Source organism: Leptidea sinapis, chromosome 5 (genome assembly GCF_905404315.1).
Source record: "Leptidea sinapis chromosome 5, ilLepSina1.1, whole genome shotgun sequence".
NCBI classification, from domain to species: domain Eukaryota; kingdom Metazoa; phylum Arthropoda; class Insecta; order Lepidoptera; family Pieridae; genus Leptidea; species Leptidea sinapis.
The window spans coordinates 8,426,436-8,447,371 of NC_066269.1; the positions used below are offsets into that span (position 1 = coordinate 8,426,436).

At 34.3% G+C, this 20,936-nt stretch overlaps 2 protein-coding genes and 1 non-coding gene across 4 annotated transcripts in view; 2 read left to right on the forward strand and 1 right to left on the reverse strand.

Annotated features, from left to right (window-relative positions):
• Positions 1 to 13,819, reverse strand: part of LOC126964499 (mitogen-activated protein kinase kinase kinase 9) — a 71,788-nt gene extending 57,969 nt beyond the window's left edge. The window contains exon 1 of the mRNA XM_050807661.1: positions 12,787 to 13,819. Coding sequence (XP_050663618.1) covers positions 12,787 to 13,483 — 697 coding nt within the window. The 5' untranslated portion in view covers positions 13,484 to 13,819. The remainder of the gene's footprint in view (positions 1 to 12,786) is intronic.
• Positions 13,820 to 14,284: 465 nt separating this feature from the next.
• Positions 14,285 to 14,356, forward strand: Trnaq-uug (transfer RNA glutamine (anticodon UUG)). Its single transcript has one exon. It is a non-coding gene; the product is annotated as a tRNA-Gln (tRNA).
• Positions 14,357 to 14,574: 218 nt separating this feature from the next.
• Positions 14,575 to 20,936, forward strand: part of LOC126964488 (protein PALS1) — a 176,482-nt gene continuing 170,120 nt past the window's right edge. For both annotated transcript variants that reach the window (XM_050807636.1, XM_050807638.1), the window contains exon 1: positions 14,575 to 15,248. In XM_050807636.1, coding sequence (XP_050663593.1) covers positions 15,113 to 15,248 — 136 coding nt within the window. In that variant the 5' untranslated portion in view covers positions 14,575 to 15,112. The remainder of the gene's footprint in view (positions 15,249 to 20,936) is intronic.

Below are 20,936 nucleotides of genomic sequence, written 5' to 3' on the forward strand. Positions count from 1 at the left end.
ATAGCGAATATCAAACAGGCACAAAAGCACTTCTTCACACAAGGCACAGCCGCCAGTCCAGTGGTATATAGTCTACTATAGGCCTCTAGGCCTGTGTAGCCAGTCAGACGGCTTACCGCATTTAAAATTGTAGTCCTGACGACCCGTCTGGCCGTGGCCGCTCTAGTGCGCGATTGCACATACCTCTTCTAAACGCAAACTCTAAATGTGACTTTTCAAGGATGAACTGACAGGAATAATGTCAGAATGCCTGAAGTACTGCGAGCAAGATGAATGAATCTGTTGTCTTTAATTAATATAATTGGTGTTAACCGTGTTAATGAAAGTAAAATAAATAAATAAATGTTCGGGGAAACGGAGCTTCAAATTTCAAAACCGAACCTTGGTCGGTCAAACTGTATTCAGCTCCGTTCCGAATCTGGTAGACGGCCGTTCGATGAACACCTTTGATTTTTAGTGGCCGCTGAGTTTCCGCCGCTGAATGTACCCTTCCAATATTGCGGGCCATAAAGCAACAGCTGTACCCGTCTTTAAATTTACCTTGTTATATCCAACCTTGAATCGATACAGATTATCTCGTGTTCTAAATAACTTTGTATAAAATTTAAACCACATACACATGGCGCATTGATGTTAATATAGCAAATAATTAACAATATATTAAATAATTAACGGTTGATTATGTAATGAATGTTGAGCACCCCTGCCTGGATGGCGTGTATCGACGGCAGCTGCTCCATTTCAGCACGTGGCCGTGCTCTGCTAGCACTAGGGCTGGCAACATTTTTTAAATCGTGTATAGCATTTTCGGATTCAGTACCCAAAAATATACTTAAGTGATAGACAGGGAAATAATTTAAAAAATATATTTTTCCCACCTCGATTTGTCCCTCGTACCAGGGACTAAAAGCGATCTTGTCATCCAGGTGGAAAAAAATCGTATACGCACCACGTAGTAGTAGTAAGTAGGACATTGCCTACGCGGGTGAGAATGACCCACTTTTCTCCCTAGGTGCGTAATATTCTATTTAAAATCGTTTCTATGAAACTTTTTACATAAAGCTCAAACCAGTAAAAATTTTCATCGTTTCTATGAAACTTTTTACTGGTTTGAGCTTTTATTGATAGTGTTTTATTTTTCAGGAACCCTTCGTAATTATTATTACAATCAAATTTTCTAAGATACAAATCACCATTCCCCATTTATCAGAAGAATCCTGGCTATTTTTGGCTGGCTGGTTAATCTGCCTGCTTTGTTCATGACAGAAAATATGCACTATGAATGCTGAATAAATGTAGTTTCACCTACTATATTATATTTTAAAAGTAATAGTACCTAGGTAGACACCCTAAATAGTACGGTTTTACCTTAAATTATATAGTAGGAGTGGCAACCCTAGCTGGGACCGTTCGTGAACGCAGCAGATAAAATCTGCCCAGTATTTACAATTAATAAATTACCCCACAAAATTGCAATAGAAAGCTAGTTAATAACAATTTTATTATACAATATAGACGACCTCGTAGCCGTGGGTAGTGACACTGACCTCTTAGCCGGGGGGCTGAGTTCGAATCCCAGAAGGTACATTTGTATGATGAATATTAGTGTTTGTTTTCGAGTCAATTAATGTTTATTTATATGTATACTAGCTGATGCCCGCGACTACGTCCCCGTAGATAAAGAGTTTTTAAAAATAATAAGCAAGTTTGGAATTGAAGATTATCTCCTATTCCAGATCCGGTTCCCGTTTTCACTCATGTTTCCAACATATTTTATGAATCTTATTTCAAGGAAGATTGCTATGGCAAATCAAACCTTTTATTGGTATAGTTATAGCTCATCGACATGAATTTCAGTTTTTCACGAATCCCGCGGGAATCATGGGTTTTTTATTTTTATGTAGCCTATGTTCTTTCCCAAGTTCCAGTCTATCGTTGATCCAAATTTCATCAAAATCGGTTCAGTAGCTCCGGCATAAAAGCGTAACAAACAAACTTACATTCACATTTATAATATTAGTAGGGATGTATGTTTAAGAATTTATATTGTATTAAATATAAAGTTGTCGGGCACCCATTGTACAGGTTATGCCTAGTTTCTGGCTAGATGATTTCTCTAATAGTGCGTCAATAATAAATTCTAATATATAAAATTCTCGTGTCATGGTGTTAAACATTGAACTCCTCCGAAATGGCTTGACCGATTTTTTTTGTGCATATTGGGTAGGTCTGAGAATCGGACAACATCTATTTTTCGTCCCCCTAAATGTTAAGGGTGGTCCACATGATTTTTTTTTAATTTTTTGACATTTTTTTTAAGTTTGATTATGAGTCAGCATTAAAAAAATACATACAACTTCAAATTTTCACCTATCTACGAACAACAGTTACTTTTGTATCGCGATTTTAATATCGGCAATACAACGTTTGCTGGGTCAGCTAGTAATAATATATGAATACAAAAAAATAGGGAGCTTGTATAAAAGGTAGATACAAGTGGAAGAAGATCGTTGTAAAATAGGGCTGATTGGATATTTATAATATAACGCAAATAAAGAACTTTATACACGTAAATAATATAATAAACATAAAATAATTAATAGTTCTAAGAGCATGAACCAACACAAAATGTGGGAGATAATTGACAAGAAAAACTTTATAATATTTATATACACGTGTCCTAAAAATACGGTGTAGTCAAGCGGATGTCCAGAGGTAGAATACTTCCAGGGCTACCAAACTCACTCCCATGTTATTTTATTTACTATTTCTTTGCTCGGTTATTTTTTAACTATCAGATCGGGAGCCTGCATCAGTTTTGGTTTGAAGTTATTCCAAGTAACTAACTACTAGTAGCAACATAATTTTAAAACGAGAACAGTTTTAATGCAGTTTAGTAAAAAAAATGTTATACGACATATTATGTTCTGTATAAAATGTGATTTAATGAAACATGCACCGAAAAGTATTTGTACGAGAAATAGCGTAAATATAATATTCTATCAATCAGTGTCTCAGTGAGTGAACAGTAACATTTGTAGGTACCTACTAAGGGGTGGCCGACACGGTTGTTAAACCCTACGTACTATAACCTACCTTGCGCGATAAAGGCGCCTTTACACAGCAGTTTGACGTCATGGCATTCAGTATCCGTCATAATATATATAAATGAATTCTGACTTCCCAATTGGATAGCGTAGAGCATAACTCTATAGACTAGTATATCATAGTCGCAAGTAAGAAATTTGTATCGTAATATAATTAAAATTAAATACGGTGTTATTACGATATTATTAAATAGATAATATGATTATGTATGTTTTTCACTCTTGAACAAAAGTCACATTAAAAAGATTTGAATTATTCATGTCTACGTTTTTTCACTAGAAAAACAATCATTCAAATTTGTATTTCAATGTATCTATGGTCTGTCTCTACGCTTCAGCTATATCTATGAAACAGCTTAACCAGTTTTAACGGTTTGCCTGAAATTTACTTTTGAAAGAGTAACTTGCCTATTTTTTTTAATACATAATAATATTGACACACTTTTACACAAATTATCTGGACCCAAACTAGGCATAGCCTGTACTATGGGTACAAGACAACGACATATTTAATACAATATACTTACTTAAACATACATAAATACATATAAACATCCATGACTCGGAAACAAAAATCCATATTCATCACATAAATAATTGCACCTACCGGGATTCGAACCCGGGACCTCTAGCTTAGTAGTCAGGGTCATTAACCATTCGGCTATATGGGTCATCAAAATAATTTAATAAAACGAATTGGGGTGATGCGGAGAATACTCAAACTGCGAACTAAATCTAAAATACACGTGCAGTCTCTTAAAATTCAATGTGACTTTTTTTTATGTAATAGGAGGACAAACGAGCGTACGGGTCACCTAGTCTTAAGTGATCACCGCCGCCCACATACTCTTGCAACAACAGAGGAATCACAAGAGCGTTGCCGGCCTTTAAGGAAGGTGTACGCGCTTTTTTGAAGGAACCCATGTCGTATCGTCCCGGAAACACCGCACAAGGAAGCTCATTCCACAGCGTTGTAGTACGCGGAAGAAAGCTCCTTGAAAACCGCACTGTGGAGGACCACCACGCATCCAGATGGTGGGGATGATATCCTAACTTGTGGCGTGTCGTGCGATGGTGGAATTCGGCGGCAGGAATCAGGTCAAACAGCTCATCGGAACACTCCCCGTGATAAATGCGGTAGAAGACACACAATGAAGCGACGTCTTTACGCAACGCCAAGTGATCCAGTCGTTCGCAGAGCACTGGGTCCCCGACAATTACACTTCTACTGGATTATGATAATGGGTAATGGTTATTGAGCTTTTCGAGACTACCTCACATTAATGTATACATATTTGTACACATTAACGATATTTGTTAGAGGTGTCGGAATAAATAAGCCGCCTGGGAGATTTCAATGAAAACACTAAAATAACAAAATAATGTTTGGTAGAATTGTGTATCTTATATACGTGTACAGAAAAGTCCACAGTGGCATATGTCTATCTCTAAAGTATATTATAATAATTATAATCATAATATTGACACACTTTTTACACAAATTATCTTGCCCCAAGTTAAGCATATATAGCCTGTGTTATGGGTTACAAGACAACGATATATTTAATACAATATACTTACTTAAACATACATAAATTCATATAAACATACATATAAATACATTTTAACATCCATGACTCGGAAACAAACATCCATATTCATCATATAAATGCTTGCACCTACCGGGATTCGAACCCGGGACCTCTAGCTTAGTAGGTAGGATCGCTAACCACTAGGCTGTACAGGTCGTCGCATATACATACTATATATATTTTAATACTTTAAAAAAATGTGCAAATTCTAATGTGCGGTAATATAAAAGCTGTTAACACAAATACGATATTAATCCTTTTCATTTTATTGCAACAAAATATTATAAAATCATTCATAAATATGTTTTTGTTTCACTTTTAACTGATTAACTTTGATTTCACATTTCCGATGGCTTTAGACTGCATTCTTCTCGAATACCTACATCTTTTTTTTCCTATTGACAGAACAGCGTCTGTCGGGTGCGCTAGTGTAATAATAAAATCACATAAATCGGTGCATCTGAAGCAGCCTTAAGCAGTACATGACATAAAAAGTTGAAACATTAGTGCCACCCATCCATTACGCTTTGTGTCGTAAAGTTCATGTTTCTTACGATCACTTTGTAATGTGAACATGAGTATAAACTTTAATATACTATTAGTTACATTACTAACATGAAAATGACTCTTTATTTTTTAACCGACTTCAAAAAGAAGGAGGATTTTTTATGTATGTACACCGATTAGAGATTTATGATCCGATTTGCGTAATTCTTCTTCAGTTTGATGCAGAATAGATGCCATTTTGTCCCATTTTACATAGTTTGGGCCAGTAGTTTTAATTTTATGAACATTTTTTTATGAAAATTTTTGTCTACGTGGATGATATAATTGTGTACGGCTTTTTGAGTATTTTATTAATATTAAAGGTTTGCATAAGAGGTGTATTAAATGAAATTTTTAGTTATTTGATACTTTTGAGACACATAATTAATAGTATTGTATTTATATTAAAGGTAAAGGTTTGCATTAGAGGTTTATTAAAGTAAATTTTTAGTTATTTGATACTTTTCAGTTTATGAAGTAATTTTTTTTTACTTTTTATAAATTTAAAACCTATATATATAAGTAATTAAAGTAAGAAATTAAGTAAAAACTATTATTTTTAGGTCTGGCCTGTTGTCTTAATAAAATTGTTTCTAAATGATTGTGCTGGATAAACTTAAAATAATCCACAGATATATTAAATTATATAATTTTTTCTACCGGTTATGAGAACTAATATTGGACGGAATCCATATTTGTTCCTCACACAACTCCACCATTTTAAATGATGCTGATTTAGATCTCTTTAACGACAATTTAGCGGATCTCAGACGAAAATTACTTGCTATTGCTTAATATTGTCATAAGATTAAATTGTTAATTTGTATAAATCAAAAAAATCATATTTCGTATAAATTTTAATTTAATTTACTAGTATTTTATTTTTTAAGTCTTGTTTTTGCCTATTGTAAATATCTATTATGAAATGCTGTGAGCGCCTTTAATTAATAGATTATATATATGACTTTAAAGAATCTTCTAATGTCATTTTATTTAGCTGCTTGATTTTTAAATTCTTGACCTGACATACGTATTATGTTAATTAATATTTCAAAACAAAATTATTGAACGATGCGAGACTCGAACCCGCGACTAGTAATATAGTTCATATTTAAATGATTTTTTACAGGTTTATTTCACAAAGTTTATAGCAATTTTCACAAGGTTAAAGAATTTGTGAGTGAATAGTTTCGAGTAGTTTTTAAGTAAAAAAATCTATTCTCATCGTAATACTAATTTAGATAGATCTGCCCATTGGGAATTAAACCCTTATCGACACGAATGTCGTAGCGGGACACAGCTAGTTAAAGGTAATATACTTAATAATAAAATAACAATGGTGTAGATTGACGTCAAGCTGTGAAAACAGGGAATCTGACAGCGGGCCGCGCTCGGGAACAGGAAGCTTTCAGCTGATTTGGGGGGAGAGCGGGTGTATATCTTTGAAGGGTGCAGAGTTAACACATCTCGACGTCTTAGGGACTACGCGCACTTATTCAGCTCCATTCGGGTTTCGTTGAACGATTTTAGTCACATTTATACAGCTCTGCTTCTATCAGCCGCGTACGGCGTCGTAAGAATGAGAATAATAACTTTATCTACACCCATGCTTTAAATCCTCTATTAAAGATTCTGAAACAGTTAGCTTATTGCCAACATTAAAACACCCAATGTTCTAATAACCATAACATCATCCAAAAGAGTGTTGTAATGTTGTACTGAATTTCATAACAACACTCCTATGTTTTTTTTTATCCCTTCATGCGCAAAGAGTTTCAACATACAGCCACATTCTTATTGCTCGATGCGTGGTATCTGCATGAATTTCAAAAAAAGAACATTTTCGTTTACGCGCGCTCCACATTCCCAGAACGTCGCACGCCGTAAAAAAAAAGTAGGTTATTCGAATCCCCGCCATTTTTCTTCGATATTTTTTTGTTTTGTTTACAAAAAATGAGCGATTCATTTTAAACGCTGCAAAAGAACATTATATTCGAGTGAATTTTAATTATTGCACTATACAAAATGTAAATTACTACTAAAATAAATAATTGTTTTATTAATACTTAGTTTATTTGTATAAAATCAGTAATGAATGATATTAGGTAAGTAAGCTAACTGTTCCAGAATCTTTTAGAGGATTCATATTCTGGGTGTAGATAAAGTCTTGTATGCAACTGTTGATAATTAGGTATTAAAACACTCATGTGATACTATTATCACACGAGGCGAAGCCGAGTCCACATTCGTGTTTAAATACCCCTTATTGCACAACAGTTGCATAAATAACTATTAAATCACGTCTGCACTCTTTAATCTTTGCGTGCATAATGATTACGTTAAATCAATGCAGGAACAATACAGGTCGACAAGGAGTCGCGAACCATCCCTGTAAAGAGCTGTTCCGCCGCATTTGACGGTGAACAGCGCTGTACGCGGCGGAACAGCGCCGAAGGCTCTCTATAGCATTCGCATAATAAAAACACATTAATCCTCATTTTATGCTGGTTTGCCGCGAAAGCAGAATGGACGCGGAAAGCTGAATCGACGCGTACACGTCTCCATACAAAAATGTTGTTTTCTATGGACAAAAGCTGAAAAGAGCTGAATAAGTGCGCGTAGTCCCTTATGGCGCATATTATGTTTCAAGCAGTACTTTTTTGGAGTAATACTTCTTTAGGCGCTTATGAAAAAATTATGAGAGTGAAATTTTAAAATTCGTTTTAAATATTGTATACTAGCTGACCCGGAAAACGTTGTTTTGCCATATAAAGTATAATTCACGCTATAGTTGTATAAATAATAGCCTATGTGTTATTCTGGTGTGTAAGCTATATTATTGTAAAGTTTCATCAAAATCCATTCAGTAGTTTTTGCGTTAAAGAAGTTCAAACATACATCCAGACATACAAACTTTCACATTTATAATATTAATAGGAATTAATAGGATAATAGGATTTTCTGACGTTTGTGTCATTCGTTATCAGGACAGGCAATGTGTTCAAGCCCATACATTCATTATGTTATAATTAATTGTCAAAGGCATCTGCAAGATTTTTACAAAATTGTTCTTTCTAAAAACGTAGAATAGCACGAGGAATAAGTCATTTTAACGAATTTTGCTTCGTTAGGCCAAAGAAGTATAACTTCTTGCGTGCAAACATAAGTACACACACACTTTTTTTATGGAAGAGAGGACAAAGGCTGCCCACATTCACTTGAGAGGAATCACAAGAGCATTGCCGGCCCTTTTGAAAAAAGTACGCGCTTTTTTTAACCGACTTCGAAAAGGAGGAGGTTCTCAATTCCTTTAGTATTGTTTTATGCATGTACAACGATAACACTGAGATGCGGAATGTTTGCCATTTGGTCCCATAAAATTGACACTCGCCCTGCGTGACTTTGAGCCGGATTGTTTCATCTAGAACCAAACAACCCAAGCGGGAAGCACCGACTTAAACCCTATCAATCGGTAGCACATACAAATAATAGTATTTTATTAAACGTAGTTTATTTTTATTTTTGAACGTACCCCATGTCGTATCGTCCTGATAGTACCGCAAAAGGAAGATCATTCCACAGAGCTTGGTTGTACGCGGAAGAAAGTTCCTTCAAAACCGCTCTGTGGAGGACCGCCACACATCCAGATGATATCCTAATTAGTGGCATGCCAAGTGCCCGTGCGAAGTTGGAATTCGGGGGCAGGAATCAAGTCAAACAGGTCTTCGAAACAGTCCACGTGATAAATGCGGTAGCAGACACACAATCAAGCGATCTCTCTACGCAACGTCAAGTGATCTTACCGTTCACAGAACACTGGGTCCTGGACAATTCGACTTACTCTATTGTATTCCGTAATTGACAATATTTTTTAACCGACTTCAAAAAAGGAGGAGGTTCTCAATTCGTCGGGATGCTTTTTTGTGTTTGTTACCTCAGAACTTTCTAATGGGTGAACAGATTTTGATAATTCTTTTTTTATCTAAATGTTTTGAGTTTTCTTTAGTGTTAATTCCGCCAATACTTGGCTTTCAAACAATTCGACAAGTGTTCGCATCTACACGAGGCATCTTCGGGACACGTTGACTCGCCAAAATGGCGAGTGGCACGAGACCAAGTCTCGTGCCAGATTCGAATTGTTTTAAAGACAAATATTGGCGGAATTAACATTAAAGAAAACTCAAAACATTTGGATAATTATGGATTTCCGCAAAGTAACGTCTACTTCAATAAATTCTTTTTTTATTTGAAAGGTGGTGCTTCCTGTGCGGTCCCATTGCAATGTGGTCCATATCTATTTCGGATTATAGGATTCTAAAAATAACATTTGTAACTAGAATTAGATTGTATAAAACTCGTAATTATTTTTATACTTTTAAGTGCATATTATATCTATTGTTTTGGAATAATGTTTTTGAAGTAGGTTGTTTTTCTTGTATAATTTTTTTTTACAATGTACAAAATAATATGCTGCCTACTAAATTTGAATTTAGACAAACACATAAATAGCTCACATAGTTACAATGTCACAAGGGCTTGTGAAATCATATTGTTAAGCCCACACACACTCTCACTTCAACCTTACGCCCACATGCACAATCAATCTAAAGTTAAGTGAAGCTGTTTTAAATACTCTTAGCTAAACCTATTATTAAATTTGAGATATGATTGTGTAATTGTCTGCTTTGATAATTAGAATTATCATATAAGTCAAGAATTGAATTTTACCAATAGAAGGCTCCTTTTGCACAGGATGCTGGCTAGATTATGGGTACCACAACGGCGCCTATTTCTGTTGTGAGGCAGTGATGTGTAAGCATTATTGTGTTTCGGTCAGAAGGGCACGGTAGCTAGTGAAATTACTGGACAAATGAGACTTAACATCTTATGTCACTATTGTATTACTGCTCAGAATTTGAGCTGAGTGGCACTGCATTGTAATAGACCGGGCATTGCAAATACCATCAACTGAACCAACACATGTTGTCAATAGAAAAAAAAGAAATATGATGTAAGTAAGTATTTTGGAATGATGTAGTCTAAAGCCATGGGAAAAATGCATTTTTTCCGACATCTCCAACAAATATCGTTAAAGTATACACAAATGTAGACGAAAATGTATCCATTGGTGAAAACAGCGTGAAAATTGGTCCAATAGTTTTTGAGTTTATGGCGAAAACAGACAGACACGGTGGAGGACTTTGATTTGTGATATCACAATAAATTTAGCATTTTCACTATCTGGGATAGATAGACTATATTGTGTCAAAATTTATAAGTAAAAATTTAATAAATACAACCTGTTTCACCTGAGTGAACCCATTATTTATGTCTCAACAATATATAATTGATCACTTACAAAAGTACTTTTATTGTGACTTGTAACATATTATGTATATCCATAACTACGAATAAATGATGAAATGAAATAAGTTTTATAATTCATAGACTGCAATTATTTATAAACTTGATGAAACTCATTCTAATGCATTATGGTAAGTATACAATATTTATGGGTTGGTTACTCGGCATGTAAACAAATAAAAGCTAATGCTATCGCAACGTGGGAGCTCAATATTATGTGGAAAATACTTAAAGACCGACCCTGTGATTTATTTATGGTTATTTGGGAACACCTATTGAATGAGCTTGGTTGTTGTTTCAGTAAACAGACAAAAATCATCAGAATGCAGCCAGTCAAATCATCAACAGGGATTTTGCCATTACCAAGGTCAATAAGTTGTTATTTTATTCAAAATTAAAGTTTATAAGTTGTAACAATAATTAAATTCAAATTCTAAAACACTTTATTCATATAGGTCACGGAAATGACACTTATGAATGTCAAAAAATAATAAAAATATTGTTTCTTATTGAATTTACCACTACGTAAAGGGTTGAGCTAATGAGAAGAAGTAGCAAGAAACTCTGAAAGAAGTAACAAGAAATTATGGCTGGATAGAGAGTTGAATGTATTACATGTAAATTATTTATGGAGCAATCAAAGACTTTTTTATATTAAACTAATCTGATAGGTATGGTACATCACTGATATAATATCATAGATATAATACTTTTATTAAAGTTTTATAATACAAAATCCCAACAAGGAAATGTACAAAATCCCTGAGTCTAACAGATTTCATACTTTACCTACACTTTATACCAAATACACAGTAATGTGTGTAAATTGAGGAGAAGTAAATTAAAATAGTAGTTTAGATATTTCAAAATCAGTTATAATTTCTATTATTAACTCACAATCCCAGCAACTTCTTCTGCTGGACTTTCTTTTGGAAATATATCATAGCCTATGTCGCCTGGGGATAGTGTAGCTTCCCAACAGAGAAAGAATTTTTCAAATCGGTTCAGTAGTTTCTGAGCCTAGTTAAAGCAAACAAACAATCATATCTTTCCTCTTTATATATATAAGTATAGATAATGTTTTAACTTAAAATTAGAATTAGCCACTACATACATTACGCATAAAAATAAAATATGTGCAAAAAACCACCACTAAAATGCTACAGCTGTAAATGACACACAATCTAAGTGATAGAGATTTTCAAGGATTTTGAAACACTAACATGGCATTGTTTATCTACACCGAACGGGAAGTAAGTTGGTGGTTCCTAAAAACAATGAACTTCATGAAGAGTTTAAATTTAAAACAGTAAAGGAAGAAATCAAACAATACTCTTCAAATTACAAAGAACAGCTAGTAATTCATCCAAACCCATTAGTAGTGGGGTTACTCACTATATATGGACTAGCAGCATAGAAATAGCATTGTCAAATTGGACTTGAAGTAAAGGGAAAAATGGTTGATGGACCACTCTTCCCACAAAACTCTACATAACCAACACATCTTCTCATATTTTGGGGACTGATTGCAGATATTTAAAAGGAAAAAAAAAAAACAGGCAGTAAGCCAGAAGTGTCATGTACCTTTATTATAAAGATTTTTTTATACTACACCTTCTACAAAAGGTTGAATGAAATAATTAAAATCTTTCTAATGTGTTCATTTTTTTGGCTATTGAATTTGTTGAAGGGAAACTTGGACCATAACAAGAGCTACTAGTATTTTTGTTATATTCAAGGCATGATACTGGAGGCATGATAACCAATAATGCTTGAGTAGCACTGCTATTTAAAAAGACGAAATGGTTGAAACTAAGAGGAAATATAATGATTTTTAGCAAGATATTTATTACATCCCTTTTTCATTGTGTATGTATTAACATACTTTTGAAGTTAAAGGTTAGTTACATGAGTTGTGAGGAAAATCCAGTGCTACACTTTCACACAGTAACTTGCTTCTATAGTCCAATATGTATAGGCTTTCTTTCAGATTATAATAAAACTATAGATAAATAAGGTAATTAATAACTACTTCTTATAGGTATGAAGAAAAGAATTGCAATTATTACTGGCAAGCCTTGTTTTGTAAATTTAATTTTATCTTGAACATGTATTACTTAATAGATAAAATTATATAAAAAGTTATTATTACATTATATTCCAACTAGTTAACTTACCATTTGAACTCTTCAAATCCCTGTGAATGAGTGAAATTGGAGCATCCACATGAAGATAAGCCATGCCTCTAGCCACTTGAATAGCCCAGTCTACGAGGATCCCCGGTCGAATCTTCCGACCTGAGAGTACTCTATTAAGAGGACCACCTCGAGCATACTCCATGACCAGACACAGATTAGGCTCTTCCAAGCACACACCTTTTAAAGACACAATATTCTCATGTTGTAACATCCAAAATAGTTTGGCTTCTTGCAAAACACTCTCTTTGATCACCTCAATGTCCTCGTTAGCGTCTTGTCTTGCTGCCTTCACAGCAACCACCTCGTCACTCCAATAACCACGATACACTTTACCGAAACCACCCACACCGATCACTTCCTCAAGCTTCAGCTCCGAGAATGACACCCGAGGAGGATCGACGTCCCCGATCACCGAAGTGACTGCCAGCGGATCCTCCTCGGTCACGTAAACCGCCGGAAATATGCCAACGCGGTCCCCAATTTTACCTGTCCACCAGCCCTCGTCTCCCGATATATTGGCATCTTTAGACAAAACTTCGACGATCTCGCCTCGACGAAGAGAGAGCTCGTCTTCGCCCTGCGCTACGTAGTCGTAGACGGCAGTAAATAATGCGAGCGGCGGACGATCATCTGCAGCCGCCATAGCCCCGCGGCCGGCCGCTGGCCGCGGCGGCATCACCCCGGCCGGACCATCGAGCTTCTCTTTGTTAGACACCGCGACACCACACAATACTCCACTCGCCACCGCACATTACTACTACAATTTTATACGTTTGCCTATTTGGGATCACCGTATTATTCCGCCATCTTTGTTTTCCACATCGATCATGGCGGTGACTGGTACGAACCACTGTGGTAAGAAGTTGCGGCTCCTAAGTTTCTACGGTACTTAATGTTATTGAGACTTATTGGCTTCGTATTAATTTTGTAATAATTTTTCATTCAACTATCGCGTTTACCAATAGTCGAACAAAATAACAACCTCACCACAATGAAGCCATTGACAAACTGTAAGTTGTCACATACACTGATGACGTCTGACATTTGACAGCTTAAATTTTTTACAGATTACTTACAGTAATTTAGATTAATGAGTGCTACAGCCGAAAAATATTTCTTTTTCTAACATAGTATTTATTAATTATTATTTTAATGAATTATTGTTGGGTGAACAAATTAAAAAAAACTTGATTTCTTACGACACAACATAATTGGAATAGGCATTGTAAAGAGCAGTATTGTATTGCCACATAGTGCTGACAAAATTACATAGATGTCAGTGTCGTACACACTGAAAGAACATCACGGATAGACTCGTAGAATACCGGTCAATGTTATAAAAGTTAATTAATTTTTTTTTAAGCCAATACATTTTTTAATATCATACGTAGCTAGTAATTTCATTAAAACATAATTAAACTAAAACAATGATCTATAATATATTAACTACTTTAATAATTTCGTTACTTATCACACAGGTCCCATGGTGTAATGGTGAGCACTCTGGACTTTGAATCCAGCGATCCGAGTTCAAATCTCGGTGGGACCTTGAATTTTTTTTATGTTCATACTTATAATTTCTTTTTTGAAACATTGTCCATCCATTACTTTATGTATTACTAGTAAATATATTTATTTTAATTCATAAGTATTTCAATTTCACTCCTAAAGTATCAGTATTAGCATGAATGTCAGTGAGGATGCTGAGAAGGGAGCATTATTGATCGCGAGAAAATAGGATGGCAGTACCCATTCGCGGCGAACACCCTGCCCGCTAGACGTGAAATATCTTTTAAGCTTCAAAAACACGATTTCGCTCATTTTAATTCTAACTTTGTTGCTAAATTCAGTTAATGTAGTTCAATTCATATATTTAGAAAAATCAAAGTGTGATATTAGTTTTATCATTGTGCAGAACATTTCTTAAATTTGAATCCGATTTCCTAGCTTAATCTTAGGAAAACTCCAAGGAATTTCCACATTTTACTTTTATTACCTTATTAAAATCAACAAAGAAAGCCGTTTATATATTCGAAAGTGATTATTCAGTGAGAAACAATGAAATTCAAGGTGATTAAAATGTTTTATTGTGAGTTCAAATATGACTATGGACGAATTACCGGGCTAGAATGAGATGTGTGGAAATAAAATGACAATGTATATTTCGAAATTAAGCACGCAATTTTTTTTGAAATGGTGTTGGGGCAAAGGGTGGTTCGGCTTAAAAAGAAATAACATCGCAGGATAAATGACGTGCAAGTGATAGATATATATTTTTTTTTTTAATTATCACCACGAAGACAAGATGAATTCATTTAACGCGCCGACAACGCAAATTAATGCGATTGATAAAGTAACGACTGTTAAATGTAAATCAGTGGACTTAGAAGGATATGTTATCATCGTTGTGCAGACCAAGAATAACAAAATAAAACTCTATGGTAAGTCAATGTAAAATTTAAAAAAAGAATAGAAACTGTTATGTTTTTAAGTAATTATTACGTTAGATAATATAGGTCTTGATAGACTATGACGGCTGTAAACACGTAAAAAATAAAGGCTAAGACGTTGCTTATCATGTTTAATAAGTAGTAAACCTGGCCTGTTTTCATGCGTTGCCCAACAGCAATAGGCTCAATCTAGACGTGTTAAATATTTATTTGATAGGTAGGTATAATAGTCGTTTAGCTTACAAACAGCATAATATAATTAAAATACAAGCCTCATCGCCATATATATAACAACTACTAGCCCAATTATCAAATTCAAAAGAGTTTATTTTATTTTATTAGAAGAAGTGCCAAAAAACTCATTGACACCCTTTTATATTAATTTATACTGCGCCAGCATTACACATCATATTTATACATCGTATGCAATGAAATTATATAAAAATAAATTAGCATTTTATTCAGACTATTAATTAATAAGCTAATATCATTCAAAACAAAAAACTATTTATAACCAATGAGTTAGTATTCAATTCAAATTTAAATATATATTTTTTTCAAAATTCGATGTGACATCACTTATTGAAAGTCAAAAACTACCATTCATTCCAAAAGGAATGCCTCAGACCTGAGAAGAACGGGCGCAACAAACTCAGCGGGCTTATTTTTTTTTTCATAAAAAATGTTTGTTAGTAAGTTAATTTACCGCTACTTCGTAAATTGTTGAGCTAATGAGAAGAAGTAGCAAGAAACTCATTGCCACTCTTTTAAGTCAAGATTTCCATTTTAGTTGTTTTACAAATCATTTCAATTATAATATATGCAAAGTGACGCAACAAAAATACTCAAAAGTCAAAAACTGAAAGGCTTACATGAGTAAGTCAAAAAAAGAAAAAAAAGTAAATTAATACTTATAAACACAAGAGTTATTGAGTATAGTAGATGCATCAATCTATACATACCGTAAATAAATAGAGGCATTATGTGAGCATTTCATAAAATAAAATATATAATAACTTTAACCTTAAAGGAAATAATAATAATAAAAAAACACATCAAGCAGACCTCCCGGTAACAAGATCATCCAGCCTCCACTAGTATACTAAACAAATGCATGATGCCGAGAAAAAACTTGTTTAACTGCAAATAAAACTGGTAGTTCATAATAGCTCTGGAGTGCTAACTATAACCAACATCAAGCATTAGCAACCAACAAATAAGACTTAAGGATATGTGTAACAGGATTAAGTAGTGTTCATAGCTCGAAATGCTATACTTTCACCACAAAACTTGTCTAAAAACACCATGTTTGCGTGTTTTCTGCTTACTCTTGTGTTTCTTTTCCTGTCCTTTCTCTTAACACCTAGCAGACTATTCTCTCCATTGCGCGCAGACAAATTGAAAGTTTGTCACATTGAGTTTTCGCAAGTGTGCAGAATTGGCAGACGTAACTTCATATCGAGTGTAAAAAACATGCATTAAATAATTATTTACTTATATTTACTTATATGATAACTAGCAGACCCGGCAAACATTGTTTTGCCATATAAATTATTTTCAGAGTTAGACCGTTTCTTGGACATTGCAACATTACTTTATTTTCCTAAAATAAAACATTTTTTCGTAAAATAAACATAGCCTAAGAAACTCCTTATTACATCAGCTACCTGCCAATAAGTCCCGTCGAAATCGGTCCAGCCACTTCAGAGATTAGCCGGAACAAACAGACAATATTGTAAAAAAATTTATTTTGGTGTATGTACCGTATATTTATTCATATACATGTAGTAAGAAACGGTTATTTCAATATTACAAACAGACACTCCAATTTTATTTATATGTATAGATATATAATAAATACTCAAATGTTTCGAATGACTTGTACATGTTAAAAGTTATACAAAAATAAACCTGAGCGAGTAATGACTATAGTAGTTATATCTATCAGCCGCATTCCCAGATTTAGGAATGAGGAAACGGAATGACCCCTCCACGACACCACCACGAGCAAAGCCATTTTACTTTACCTAGAAGTGGGCAACAGTTTGTTTTTCCAATTCCATTAGGTAATTAATTAATTTCCACAATACCCACTGAATATTTGGCAATCCTCAATTATCACTGCCAAATATTATTTTCGTACCCCTTTATTCATAATAGTCTGCTAACTTAAAGCATTGCTAATTCGCACTCTGTCTTCTTCTATTGACATAAGTCAGAATGAGAAAAAACACTCCTTAGCGGCTGTTTAAAGTTAGCGGACCATTATGAATAAGGGGGGTAATGTTTTGTACGAATAATTGACACAATTTAGAGTGTGATGGGGCTCAAGTCTTCTAGTATACTTCCATTTACATAATATAATAGTATAGGTAATATTGACACACTATTACACAAATTATTTTGCCCCAAACTAGGCATAGCCTGTACTATGGGTACAAGACAACGACATATTTAATACAATATACTTATTTAAACATGTATAAATACATATACACATCCATGACTCGGAAACAAACAATTATATTCATCATAATATAAATGATTGCACCTACCCGGATTCGAATCACTAACCACTGGGCTATAGGGGTCATATCTAGTGTTACTGAAAAATATCTGTTCTTAAACCCTCAAATATTTTACTTCTAAAGGGCTGTCACCGATATTGCTACGAACAGCTTCAAAGAATCGAATATTATGATTCGGTTGAGAGAGTTCTTGTAACAGATAACATCATGATAATATAATAATTATTTGATTATTACACTATTATATATTTGGATTATATTTTCATGTATTCACTTTAATATAGTTTTGACAAAACGTTTGACACAGTTTAAATAACAAAGTTGGCTGTTAGACAACCGATAAAAACCACAGAACAGAAAAAACTAGTAGAAGTGGCATCATGTCATTTTAGTATGGAAACCGATGTCGCCAAACTCATACATTAATCTGTTAAATATGTAATACACACACTTAATTCCTGCTTTATGATAGGCCTAAATTCACAATCACGAAAAGACATAACTACAAATTTATTTACACCAAATTCGAACTTAATAAAATTACGCTAATCTCATATTCTTAAAGTGATTGTGACAACCTCAGAACTTTTTCTTAAATTGAGCAAAATAACATATAAAATCTTGAAGTAATAGGAACTCTATAACCATAAATTTGACTTCTGTCAAAATACCTAGTGTTGTATAAAAATGAATAAACATATCGATAGGTTAGTGAAAACTAGAAATGATCTAATTCGGGTTGATAAAGTACGTCGTAAGCTGAAATAATAAAAGGCCAATATTTTTTCTTAGGTATAGTTTTATTTAAAAGGATGGACAATATTTAGCTCAATTCAAATAAAATCAAGATAGAATACCCGAAAAGTCTTGGAAAGTTACATAATCAATATTATATTTACCTGGGAAGCAATACACGCATAAAACATAGTTTTTTTTGATAAGTATTCATCGTTATTCTGTATAAATCCATGGGGCCAGTAAGACATGAGATTTTATAAACCGTACTGCTTCCATACGTAATACGCGTGCGGAAAGAAAATTTCTAAAACAAGCAGTAACGAATGATTAATAAAAAGAGACGGTATAAGTACTGATGAAGTATTAATAATCTTGTTAGTAATATAATATTTTATAATATGATGTATATGTGCTACAATGATGGCAAACATACCCAGAATTCATGGTTTTCGATCTAAGTTTTACAATTCTATGACGTATTTCCTCTACTCCATAATGTGACGTATTTACTACTGCGAGGCTCCTTTGCACCGGATGCCGGCTAGATTATGGGTACCACAACAGCGCCTATTTCTGCCGTGAAGCAGTAATGTGTAAACATTACTGCTTCATCGTTCTGAAGGGCCGTAGCTAGTGAAATTACTGGGCAAATGAGACTTGACATCTTATGTCTTAAGGTGACGAGCGCAGTTGTAGTGCCACTTAGAAATTTTTGGGTTTTTCAACAATTCTAAGCGGCACTGCATTGTAATGGGCAGGGCATATCATTTAGCATCAGCTGAAAATCCTGATCGTCTCGTCCCATATTTTCATTAATAAAAATGTGATAAGGTTTTTCTTCTTCTCCACCTCGACTCAACCTTATCGGTGGAACATCAACATATGCCAAACATTAAAAATTTATTTGTCTATATTTAAAAATTAACGCTTATTTAGTTTAACTGGAATCTAACACATATTTGTTAAATAATTATTAGCTGTACTTAAGAGACAATTAAAACTATTAGTTTGAATTCATCGTAGTCTCTCTTGTACACAATTACCACAACCATAATGCTTACTTACACCATTATCGCATGATGCATGGAAAAGAGCAAACCTTGAATACAATTTATAAAGATAAAATTTATTTCGATAAAATTATATCGATATGTACATGCATGCACCAAGATATTTTTAATGTTTACATTAATTATTCTAACATAAGTTACATCGATTAAACGTAAAGCTAAATGAATCATACGTCGTAATATTATGGTTCATTTTTAATTGTATATTTTTCACAACACAAAAAATATGATAGAAATTCCCTTTGGTTTGTTGGACATATTTTTATTGCGGCTATGATTTCTACAGTAAAAAATGGCACAATAAGGCGGGGTAGGCAGAGACAATAGAATGCCCCTTGCCTATAACCTTACAAACCTCACGCCCTTCCTCTACATTCATTACTCTTGTTATACATACTCGCCGATTCCATGTTCTTCGGACCTTTCCCTTTCTCAAAACGTCCCCAATTTGGTCAACGAATGTTCTACGACAGGGGTGACCTACACTTACCTTGACTAAAAAATGCATATTTTGCGCAAAACTAATATCTATGTCATCGTGACACTCTACCTAGACGACAATCCTTCATCACACATACTTGAAGCCTATCAGAGCCGATCGATCGTAGTCTAACAATTTTGAGGTAGATCGCCAGCAGTTCAAGCTTGAGCACCCCTGTTCTACGAGGTCACCCGCGACCGACTTACCAACACACACTTGCCTCATATGTTTGATGAGTCATTCTTTCTGCACTCATTCGCTCCACGTGTCCAAACCATTTCAGCATTCCTTTCTCAGTCCTTGTCACAACATCTTCTTTCAGACCACAGCGCGCTTGTATCACCGCATTCGGAATTATATAACACTTATTACGTCTTATTAATAAAATAGTGTAGGTGCTTTCTTAAAAGCAAATCTATGTTATAATGCTTTGAAAACTTAGTCAGGCTTACAATGTTATTTCTTCAGAAAAACACTGTTAATTAAGATATAAATTGAATGATTGGTAATTAGTTCTGAAAAGGGCGTACTTCCGTCCTTCGATCAAATGAGAGCTCTGATACCTAGAAAATATTAAATGAAAACTACCTTTATAAAGCTTTTTAATAATGTTGAGTACTTCTCAGAAAATTTTGATATACCCAATAGATTTTACTAGTGGGAGGCTCCCTTGCACAGGATGCCGGCTAGATAATGGGTACCACAACGGCGTTTATTTCTGCCGTGAAGCAGTAATGTGTAAGCATTACTGTGTTTCGGACTGAAGGGCGCCGTAGCTAGTGAAATTACTGGGCAAATGGGAGTTAACATCTTATGTCTCAAGGTGACGAGCGGAGTTGTAGTGCCGCACAGCATTTTCGGG